At 37.4% G+C, this 11,865-nt stretch overlaps 1 protein-coding gene and 1 pseudogene across 1 annotated transcript; one reads left to right on the forward strand and one right to left on the reverse strand.

Annotated features, from left to right (window-relative positions):
- The first annotated feature begins 4,021 nt into the window (after nucleotides 1–4,021).
- On the forward strand, nucleotides 4,022–5,001 carry LOC120127682 (heme-binding protein 2-like). The gene is made up of 2 exons (XM_039145542.1): nucleotides 4,022–4,283; nucleotides 4,432–5,001. Exons 1-2 carry the CDS (start codon nucleotides 4,030–4,032, stop codon nucleotides 4,865–4,867), a joined length of 690 nt encoding a protein of 229 aa, XP_039001473.1. The 5' UTR covers nucleotides 4,022–4,029; the 3' UTR covers nucleotides 4,868–5,001.
- A 225-nt stretch (nucleotides 5,002–5,226) lies between these two features.
- LOC120127681 lies at nucleotides 5,227–11,101 on the reverse strand (annotated as a pseudogene).
- Between the last annotated feature and the right edge of the window lie 764 nt (nucleotides 11,102–11,865).

Consider the following 11,865-nt stretch of genomic DNA (forward strand, 5'->3'; position numbering starts at 1 on the left):
CTACAACCAGAAATATCAACTTTAGAGATTGCATCTCATTCATTTCGGAAACTAAACAAAACTTCGAGGTGATCATTTACATTTAGTTGCCGGTGATGGCCTTTTATATTGTCGTGTATAGCTCTTAGCTTGGAGCAGTGCCGAACTATAAATTTATTAGAGTGGGGTTAAAGTATTTTATATTTTTCATAAATACAATTTTTTTTAATTAAAGAGAGCTTGGTAATTTTTTTTCCGATAATTTTAAATCCTTTCAATTTTAATCGAAAATTTTTATAATGACATTTAATGTTGATTTCAAGTATAAGATCATTATAACTATTTATAAGTTGACAGATATAGTTAGTATAATCAGTTAATAATAAATTTTAGTTTTTCTAAGTAACATAAAATTGTCAAAGATCATATTAAGGGATAACAATTTTTCGAATAGTACTATTAAACGATTGATATTCCTCTAAAAGTATTCTGAAATTTCAGTTACAAAGTAACTCTTCGTAAACCCTAAGATGGGAGGTTTGTCCCTCCAACTATATAACATTGTTTTGTTGAGTCCCTCGACTATTAAAAATTATAAAATGGTTTCTTGACTATAGGACGTTGTTTTGTTTTGTTTAGATCCTATGTTCCAAACTCATGCTTTTCTGTTAAAAAATTGGCGATCGTCTGAGCTAGACGTTAACGTGTTGACTTAGATATGATAAATATGATCCTAGAACCGTTTGAGTTGTATTTTATGGATTGACTCTCCATTTACATTATGTTGTCGAGCCAGTGCTTGAAACATTATTATCGTCAAGCCAGTGTTTGAAAGCAATGACGATGTTAGTAGATATCATTAAAATATATCATATCTCAATCAGCAGATTAATGTCCAGCTTAGACAGTCGTCAATTTTTTAACAGAAAATAATAAGTTTGGAACATATAAATAGTTGAATGGTTATTTTGTAACTTTTAATAGTTGGGGGACTCAACAAAACAACACCCAATAGTCGGTGATCATTTATAACATTTAATAATCAGGAGACTCCACAAGAAACACTCTATAGTAAAGGGGTCATTTGTGTACTTTACCCTTGTTTTTTCCGACTATTATTGAGAGTCCTTTTGGTGCATGTTAAGTTAAAAGTAAGTCCTTGTATTCCTCTTGAAATTTCAAACTTGTCCTACCAAAGTCAAGCTTTAACTATTGGGAGCGATGTTTAACGGGAATATGGATTAGAGATCACAGTGGGGGAATATTTGTATTTATAACCATTCTTATCTAGGAAAGGGGAAAGCAGAATGTTACTCATAATGAATATTGAACACACAATTTAAAGGAGTTGAGAAGTATCAACTAAGAGTTTTAAATCCCATATTGTATGGACTTTTAGCTCCTCTATTATCATTTATTAATACATTCTCCTATATTTTATTTAAAATTAGTTTAGTTTCAACAAATGAACAGCAATGCGATGACCTGAAAGACTTGGTTAGATCACATCTACATTTGACAAAGTCGTATTGATATTTCTTAATAAAGCCAAAAATAGAGTGTGAAATGTAAATTAGTTTAGAATAAGTAGCGCAATTCCTGCTCCAATTTTCCACAAATTATCACCTATAGGACGGTTTTGGAGACTTGGACACTTCACATTCACATTTGCTTGCCTCTCCTTTAATTCTGCACAAATTAATAATCTCTTTGAACGAATTGCAAATTAATGATCCTTTTAATGACTCGCGCCTTAACCCGGGATCCGTCAAGGGATTCGTGCAATTTAGGATAAAAATGAGAAAACTCCAACTCAAGTCACACGTCTTATTCATTTTACATTATATTTCTATACATTGTTCATTTTGTGATTTAGTCCACAGGTTCAAGGCACACCCTAGGTCCGGCCCATGTAGAAAAAGAAACAGATCGGCCTGTTTTTGCTGTATTCATGGGCTCTACTTTAGTCCGTACTTGGGTTTATTTTGTTGGTTTTTATTATTGTTTAAAAAGAATATAAATGTAAACTTATTTGTTTTACCCATAATCTGTTTTCTAAAATTATCTTTATTTTTTATTATAAAAATCAGATTCAATTGATATCAGATTGATTAAGTATTAGTTCAATTTAGAAATGATTAAAAAATTATGTTTTAATTATAATTAATATCACAATAAAGAGTTCACTGATTTTGGTTATTAGACTATCAACGTATCTATAAACTAATCACATGAGATGTTATTTGAAAGAAATTGAATTATTCAAAATTCAAAATTTTAGATAGGTTTTTATTGATTTAAATGAATATCGTGAAAAAACAAATCAAAGAGAAAATGAATAATATTTTATCGATATTATCACAAACCAATAACAATCAATCAACGACCACAATTAAAGTAATTTAAAGGTTTGTGGGAAGAGTCTAAAATTTAGTGAATGGTTATATAATTTACCCTTCTTAGTAATTTACGACTTAGGTTCATCAAACAAAAATATACAACTTATGACTTCTTAATCAAAAGAGAATATAATGATTAATTAAAAAAAAACTACTTCCACCATATCTACTCATAAATAATATCATATCATAGTTAAATTGAATTTAAAAATATTTTAACGATTCCTTTTTTTTGGTGACATTTCTTCTTTAATTATTTAAGTTAAAGCCGATCTGAAACAATGATTTTCAAAAAGGAAAATTGATTAATTTCCCGTTCATATATTCGTTAACGAATTAAAAGTCATGAACCATAACTTTATGTTCATAAAACAAAACAATACAAAAAAAACATGCAACGCAAGAGCCAAATGTATCATAACGTGCGTATATGCCTTCGTCATCATGTATTAATACATGCATATAGCCAAGTATCATGAGAAGCAGATACAACAGATCTCCACGCCAACTTCTACTTGGTCGCCATCGACTTCAGCAATGACTTCAACCATATCTTTGGCTGCTTCCAAAACTTCAGCTGGATCTTCAGCCGTAACCCCATCTTCCTTTTCCTTTTTGACACCCTCTTCCTCCTTCTCATCACCTTTCTTATCTGCACATTTAACTGCAATTACAGACCCAAACACAATCAACAACACTATAGCAAAGATGCTTGCAACAACCGCACCCCCACTCATCCCTTAACTTGCTGTCTATACGATGCAAAACTCAGTCATATATATGATATCGATATACAACTGTCTGCAATATGAAAACGAATTAAAAGAAGAGAGTACGAGGGAATCAGGTAGTAGATGCTTCAGTATCTTTAATTTTAATTCCGTTTCACGATGATTATTAATTTGTTTTTCTTGTTTGAGATTTGTACTTAAATATGTTGTATTGTGTGTGGGCTTTTGCTAGTTTTGTAATTTTTCGTTTGTTGTAATATTTGTTCTGGCAAAAGAAATAAAAACTAGGATAAATTCATTTAATTAATTCTAATATCATTTGCTAGAACTTTCAAGGCTGGTTGATTCACTTACAGGTGATAATAAAAACTATATTTTGTGTTCTAATTGTGTAAAATATTAGGGGATGAATATTCATTTGGGGTGTTGACTTGTCGTTGTGGATTTCTTTAACACAACAGCATATACCGGTATTATGTTATCTTTATTATTATTATTATTATTATTATTATTAATGGTATTATGTTGCATATGTCACACTGAATTGAAGCGAAATCATAAAATAAAAAAAAAAAAGATGGATAGAACATGGTCGCATTTATTTTCATGTACATTATGTAAATACAATTATCCAATGTATCTCCCTCACTAAAAACAACAATACAATCAAAAAGTTCGACATGTGGTCGTAAAAGATATTTTTAAAATTATTTTTTAATATTTATTTTCGAATTAAAAAAATCATACATTAAAGATTATCCACGTGAAGTTTTAAATTGTCATATGCGGCTGAAGCTGACTTCACAAAACATCCACCAAGCTCGACCATGTAAATGTGTGGCCCTGAAGCACTGATTCTTCACAATAAAAGAACCCGGTCCCTTAAATTTTTTAACTTTCACTTGGAAAAACCTCCATCGATGGCTGCCTTCATCCCTTTCAAGCTATCCTTACTCTTGAGTCTGCTCTCAAACATTGGTTTCCTGCCAGAAACCAGCAAGAACAATGTTGGGATATTTCCTCCAACGTGTAATCGGATCGAGTGCCCTAGTTTCGATGTGATTCAACAAGGCAATGGCTATGAGATTCGTAGGTACAATTCCAGTGTGTGGATGTCAACTTCTCCTATTCAGGATATTTCTCTAGTTGAGGCCACCAGGACTGGCTTTCTTCAGTAAGTTTTACTACCGTCTTTCTGTCAACATAATCATCTGTAGTCAAATTTGTTTTCTTTGCTTCAAAGTTACAACACATTCTAGGTTTAACAAAAGCTAGCAAAACTACAAATTAATGGAAGTTTGTGGTTCCTACTTTGCTTATAGGCTATTTGACTACATTCAAGGGAAGAACAAGTACAAGCAGCAGATAGAAATGACAGGTCCAGTGATCACTGAAGTTTTACCAAGCGATGGACCCTTCTGTGAGTCATCATTTACCGTCAGCTTTTATGTCCCAAAGGTGAACCAGGCGAATCCGCCGCCAGCTGATGGCCTCCATCTCCAAAGATGGAAATCGGCATATGTAGCAATAAGGCAATTCGGGGGATTTGTTACAGATTATAACATTGCAGAGGAAGCTGCTGCTTTGCAAGCCAGTCTTGAAGGCACTGTTTGGTCTGCTGCAATCGACAAGACCCGGAAAGATGATGCCACTTCGGTTTATACTGTTGCTCAGTACAACTCTCCTTTTGAATTTAGTGGCAGGGTGAATGAGATTTGGATGTTGTTTGATTTGGAAGATGAGTTCTTGCCTGTTTAAGTTTAAAATAACTCGGCTAGCTTCCCAGAACTACAAGTTACAGGACAGTAATGGAAAATATTATGTATGCTCTAAATCTCTTAAGTTTGTATGAGAAAATGAGGGTCTCTATCTAACATGCAGCATGGAAAAATCTCCTGGTTTTTCTTCAACTCCTAGCTGAAGTTTAATTTCTTATGATGATCACTTTCCAAAGCTTTATGTATATGTATATGTATATGTATATGTATATGTATATGTATATGTATATGTATATGTATGGACTGTGTCCCTTCAGTACCTGCAGACTGGGATTAAAATGTTCCCAAAACTGAGCATTGCCTAAAAGAACCCAAGACAAATGTCTGCACTATACAATCTTCAGAAAATATGAAATAATCCTTTCATTTGGGTTCTTTCATATGATCCACATGCCTCAATCAACAAAGCCATTGAAAAACAAAATTTGAGGCAACACTTTTAACTTGGCTAAGTCACTATTTAATCAGTTGGATATTCCATGAACAACCATTCTCAATGACCATAAGTTCTATCAAAAGTATTTTTTGGGTTACTCCCATGTTTTACAAACATGCCATGGTCGGTATCTAAAGAAATATCTGTCAAAGAATCACAGACCTGTTTGAATTTCTCTTGATCTCGGTTCACAATTCGGGCCGATGAGTACAAATCCAGAACATAACCCTTCTCCTCTAAGAAGTACCTCTTATGGGGCCTACTAGTTGAAACATGCTGCACGAACCGTGTTGCAAGAAGATGATTCTGGGGTGTACAAGTTATTGAAGATTGAGAATGGATCTGCATTGCTTGCATCGGCATGATTGACGGTACTGAAAGAGTCTCGAGTACTCTCTGTCATAAAAGAAGCCTCATCTGAGCTCGTGAAAAGGGACCAATCACTTGATGATGTAGAATCAGAGAACTTCAAATTGGTTGGGTTGGAATACATCTCTACCACTCGATGAATGTTACTACTTGCATTCTGCATGAGAATGCCATTAGAGTTGCGGCCTGCGGCGATTTCAGGCCTGGAATCTGGGTAAAGCTTGGGGCCAACACAGTGGCTGCTGGATTTTCTTTAGGCTGGTCGTGAAGGCTTCTCCATTGTCGAAGCGATGTGCCTAGTAGGAACTTGCTTGGTCTTTTCAGTGATTGCTCTTTGAGGCCGAGGGTATGACATTGAAATGTTCACATACTTTCAGAGCTACAAGAGAAACATTGATACGGAAACCAAAAGTAACATTCATACAACAAAGAAACATCAATAGATGTCTACCTCATGTAAAATAAGATGTATGCATCCTCAGACATCACTTGGGTCATTGAGAACTGTTAGGTATGGCTCATAAATATACCAGTAAGTACAAAGAAAGTCTCGTTGTGGGGTTACGAATTATGTGGGTTGGGGGTGCGGGGGCGCAGCCCCGCGGTACGGTACAGGGTTAATTTTGTAATTATGTACCAGGGTTTTCTATTATAAATAGAGATGTAACCTAGACCTAAAATATCATTGAATAAAAACTTCTAGCGCCGCCTAGGCACCGAGGACGTAAGCACATTGCCGAACCTCGTAAAATTCTCGTGTTCTTTTGTTTTCTTTACCCGTTTTCGTCAACAATTGGTATCAGATGTCAGGAGCAAAATTCGAAGTCGCGAAATTCGATGGTCAGGGTAACTTCGGATTATGGCAAACGAGGGTGAAGGATCTATTGGCGCAGCAAGGGATCTTGAAGGCTTTGCGATCTACAAAGCCGGCGTCGATGGATGAGGAAGATTGGGAAGAATTGCAGCAGCGAGCGGCAGGAACCATACGATTATACTTGGCGGACGAGGTCATGTATCACGTCATGCATCTATCGTCTCCAGACGAAATTTGGAGGAAGTTGGAAAGTCAGTTTATGTCCAAATCCTTAACGACAAACTGTATCTGAAGCAGCGGCTGTATGGGCTGAAGATGCAGGATGATCACGATTTGGCGCAACACGTGAATGTCTTCAATCAAATCGTTTCTGATCTGGCTCGGCTTGATGTGAAAATTGAGGATGAAGACAGAGCGATGATTCTGTTGTATTCGTTGCCTCCCTCTTACGAACACATGGTGACTACTCTTACATATGGGAAAGAGACTATCAATGTTGAGGAGATTACTGCAGCCTTGTTGGCTCACAACCAGTGGAAGCAGAATGCAGGGGAAAGCTCTCAAGCCGATAGCTTATATGTCAAGGGTAATCGAGATCGTGGACGGAAGCCAGAGAAGGCAGGGTCCGGGAAGCGGAATTCCAGATCCAAATCCAGGGATAAGAAGACGATTCACTGTTACAAGTGCAAGGAGGCGGGACATATGAAGCGAGACTGTCCGAAGTTGAAAAAGCAGACTGATGAGAAGCGTGATGGCTCATCCAAGTCTGTGAACGTGGTCGAGGATGATAATTCTGATTGCAGTGAGGGTGATATGCTTTCTATTTCAACGACACAATTGACGGATGCTTGGATTCTTGATTCTGGATGTTCTTATCACATCACGCCAAATAGGGAATGGTTTTCGACATACAGGCCGGTTAATTCTGGTTCGGTTTATTTGGGTGATGATCGATGTTGCAATATTGTTGGTATTGGTGATGTCAGAATTAAGATGCACGATAGCTCCGTTCGGACGTTGAGTGGTGTTCAACATATCCCAGACTTGAAGAAGAATTTGATTTCCTTGGGCACTTTGCACAAGAATGGTTTTATCCCTAAGGCTGACGAGGATAGGGAAACCATTCGGATTGTTAAAGGAGCATTGACTGTGATGAAAGGCAAGATGACTGCAGGGAATATCTACAGATTGTTAGGGAGTACCGTTGCAGGTGGAGTTCACTCTGTTGAGTCCTGTGATGATACGACAAAATTGTGGCATATGCGCCTTGCTCATCTTAGTGAACGTGGTATGGCAGAATTACACAAGAGAAACTTGTTGCATGGTGTCAAAAGCTGTAAGCTCGACTTTTGCAAGTATTGTTCTTGGTAAACAGACTAAAGTCCGTTTCAAGACTGCGAAGCACACAACTCAAGGGATTCTTGATTATGTGCATTCTGATGTATGGGGGCCTTCCACGACATCGTCTTTGGGTGGATCTATGTACTATGTTACTTTTATTGATGATTTTTCACGGAAAGTTTGGGTGTATTTTTTGAAACAGAAATCTGAAGTTTTTGAGAAGTTCAAGCTGTGGAAAGCTGAGGTAGAAAACCAAACAGGACAAAAAATCAAGTGTTTGCGGTCTGACAATGGTACGGAGTACACAGATTCACAGTTCCTACAATTCTGTAAGGAGCATGGGATTCAGAGGCATTTTACAGTGCGCAAGACACCACAACAGAATGGTGTTGTGGAACGAATGAACAGGTCGTTGAATGAAAGAGCCAGATGTTTGCGGTTGAATGCGGGGCTTCCCAAACACTTCTGGGCTGAGGCTGTTAACATGGCGTGTTACCTTATCAACAGATCGCCAAGGGCATCGCTGGCTGGGAAAGTTGCAGAAGAGGTATGGACTGGTCATGATGTTAGTTTTGATAACTTACGGATTTTTGGTTGTCCTGCTTATGTGCATGTACCTGCTGATGAGAGATCCAAACTTGATGCAAAATCGAAGGAGTGCATTTTTCTGGGTTACAAGAAAGGTGTCAAAGGATTCAAGTTCTGGGATCCAGTTGCGAAGAAAGTTGTGATTAGTAGAGATGTCGTTTTTGATGAACAATCCATGTTGCAGCAGAAGCAAGAGACGACAGTGGTGGATTTCGAGCAGTTTCCAGTTGAGAAACCAGAAACTTCTCAACCGACTTCTGGTGGTTCCACTACGGATGATTTGCAGGATTATAGTCTCGCCAGAGACAGGGTGAGACGGACGAATATAAAGCCTCCGAACAGATTGGATTTTGAAGACTTGGTATCTTTTGCACTTATTGTTAGCAGTGATGATCCGGTTACTTTTCATGATGCCGTTACTAGTCAGGAAAACGACAAGTGGATGGCAGCCATGGTTGAGGAGATGGAGTCTTTGAATCACAATCGCACATGGTAGTTAGTTCCCCTTCCTGAGGGTAAGAAGCCGATTGGTTGCAAATGGGTGTATAAGAAGAAACCAGTAGTAACAGAAAAAGAGGGGGAGAAGTTCAAGGCTCGTTTGGTAGCGAAGGGTTTTTCACAGCAGAAAGGAGTTGATTATGATGAAATCTTTTCTCCTGTGGTCAGGCACACTTCAATCCGAGCAGTACTTGCATTGGTGGCTAGTTGGATTTGCATTTAGAGCAGATGGATGTTAAAACTGCTTTTTTGCATGGTGATTTAGAGGAGCAGATCTACATGCGGCAACCTGAAGGTTTCACTCAACCTGGAAACGAGCATTTAGTTTGCAGATTGAAGAAATCTTTGTACGGGTTGAAACAGTCTCCGAGACAGTGGTATAAACAGTTTGACTCCTATATGATCAAGATTGGCTACAACCGATGTGAGTATGATTGTTGTGTCTATGTTAAGCCTTGATGATGGTTCTTTTATTTTTCTATTACTGTATGTTGATGATATGTTGATTGCTGCGAAGAACATGGATGATGTTATCGGTTTGAAAACTTTATTGAGTCAGGAATTTGATATGAAAGATTTAGGTGCTGCAAAGAAAATTCTTGGAATGGAAATTTGCAGGGACAGAGACTCAAGGAAACTGCGGCTATCTCAACGGGGTTATGTTGAGAAAATGCTAGAAAGGTTTGCGATGAGCAGTGCAAAACCAGTTAGCACTCCATTGGCGAATCACTTTAAGCTCTCATCAGAACAGTGCCCCAAGACAGATAAGGAAGTTGAAGATATGGCAAAGGTTCCGTATTCTAATGCTGTTGGCTGCTTGATGTATGCGATGGTATGTACTCGTCCTGATTTAGCTCATGCTGTTAGTCAAGTTTGTAAGTACATGTCTAAACCTGGTAAGCAACATTGGGAAGCAGTCAAGTGGATCTTTCGGTACTTAAAGGGTACTGTGGGACATGGAATTGTTTTTGGGAGTCAGCGGGATAATCCTTTGGTTGTAGGATATGTGGATTCAGACTATGCAGGTGACTTGGATAATAGAAGATCTACGACAGGGTATGTCTTTACTCTTGGTGGAGGGCCTATTTGTTGGAAGTCTACTATTCAATCTATTGTGGCTCTATCTACAACTGAAGCTGAGTACATGGCAGCGGCTGAAGCTGCAAAAGAAGCTTTATGGCTTACTGGTTTAGTGAAGGAGTTGGGTGTTCAACAAGGTGGAGTTCAGTTGCTTTGTGATAATCAAAGTGCTATTCACTTGGCTAAGAATCAGGTGTATCGTGCTAGAACTAAACATATTGATGTAAGGTTCCACAAGATCAGAGAGTTGGTTGCATCTGGAGAGGTTTTGTTTCAGAAGGTACATACTGATGAGAATGCCGCTGATATGTTCACTAAGCCAGTTACGACAGACAAGTTCAAGCATTGCTTGGACTTGTTGAATGTTTCGAGTTGTTAAAGAATCAAGGTAACCCAACCCACATTGAATTTTCCAAGAGGCAGGATATTCGCCAAGGTGGAGATTTGTTAGGTATGGCTCATAAATATACCAATAAGTACAAAGAAAGTCTCGTTGTGGGGTTACGAATTATCTGGGTTGGGGGTGCGGGGGCGCAGCCCCGCGGTACGGTACAGGGTTAATTTTGTAATTATGTACCAGGGTTTTCTATTATAAATAGAGATGTAACCTAGACCTAAAATATCATTGAATAAAAACTTCTAGCGCCGCCTAGGCACCGAGGACGTAAGCACATTGCCGAACCTCGTAAAATTCTCGTGTTCTTTTGTTTTCTTTACCCGTTTTTGTCAACAAGAACGGATGTACCTGAAAGCAGGTACACCAAAACTGTGTTTCAATTCCATTGCAGAAATACTTTAAATGAGCGGCTATTTTTTGAAGAGATATTCGACCAGTGATCTTTCGACAAGTAAAACCATTATGTTCATGCATACAACCAATAACCATTCAGTGAAGCAAGGGGGCACACTTTACCTCAGTATCATCTATCCTGAACCAGCTGCCTCGCAAATCTTTCATGTATGACACATAGTGTCCGGAAAAAGACACATTGAGTGTATCCAAATGCATCACGACAGCATAAAGCATGTAAAGCAGAGGGATATCACTCATTCCAGTCATGAAAGGAACCATATCCAGCATGTTAGGAAAAGTGATACACTTGTTATTTTCCCATATTTTCCCTCCTGATTAAGTAACAGAAACATCAAGAAATAATAGCTTAAAATAGTATACTCAAACAACAGATACACATAAAGGAATGAAAAGATGAACCACTCGATATCGAAACCTATGATGGCTAAATTGTAACACCCCAACCCGTACCCAACCTGGATACGAGTCCAAAATGTCACATTGACTTTTTAAAACAATATTCTTACAAAATAACATAACATTTGGACTTATATTAAGAAAATACGATAATATATTGTTGAATTATGTTTCGTTATAACAAATTTAAGGCAAAAAATATTTTTATGAATAGTATTATACTGTATGAATAGTATCAATACTATGTAAATAGTATCGATACTGTGTGAACAGTACCGATGCACAAAACATCGAATGTAAAATGTGTATCGATACTGCTACAGTGTATCAATATACTCCTACAGTAATTTCAGCCCAACATATATAAAACTCATAAAAAATTAAACTTTCATCACTATAAAGTTATCATTTACATAAATACGTTTAAAACATTACAAAACTCGATCAGAGCATACATACTTAATTTAACGACTTTGTTTACATGTCAACCTATTTATCACATAGCAAGACATACTGTGTAATTTACTTCTGATATGATCTTCAAGTGGAGATATGTGGTTCTGCTGAGCTTATATTGGATCTTTCTGCTTTTCAGTACCTACATGTAAAACGCTTACACGCTAAGTCATAGACTTAGTGAGG

Source organism: Hibiscus syriacus, unplaced genomic scaffold (assembly GCF_006381635.1).
Source record: "Hibiscus syriacus cultivar Baekdansim isolate YM2019G1 unplaced genomic scaffold, ASM638163v2 tig00110472_pilon, whole genome shotgun sequence".
NCBI lineage: Eukaryota > Viridiplantae > Streptophyta > Magnoliopsida > Malvales > Malvaceae > Hibiscus > Hibiscus syriacus.

Coding starts and splice junctions, on each gene's coding strand:
- LOC120127682 (XM_039145542.1), top strand. CDS start 4,030: ATGGCTGCCTTCATCCCTTTCAAGCTATCCTTACTCTTGAGTCTGCTC. Junction 4,284..4,431: donor ACCAGGACTGGCTTTCTTCA/GTAAGTTTTACT, acceptor CTTTGCTTATAG/GCTATTTGACTACATTCAAG.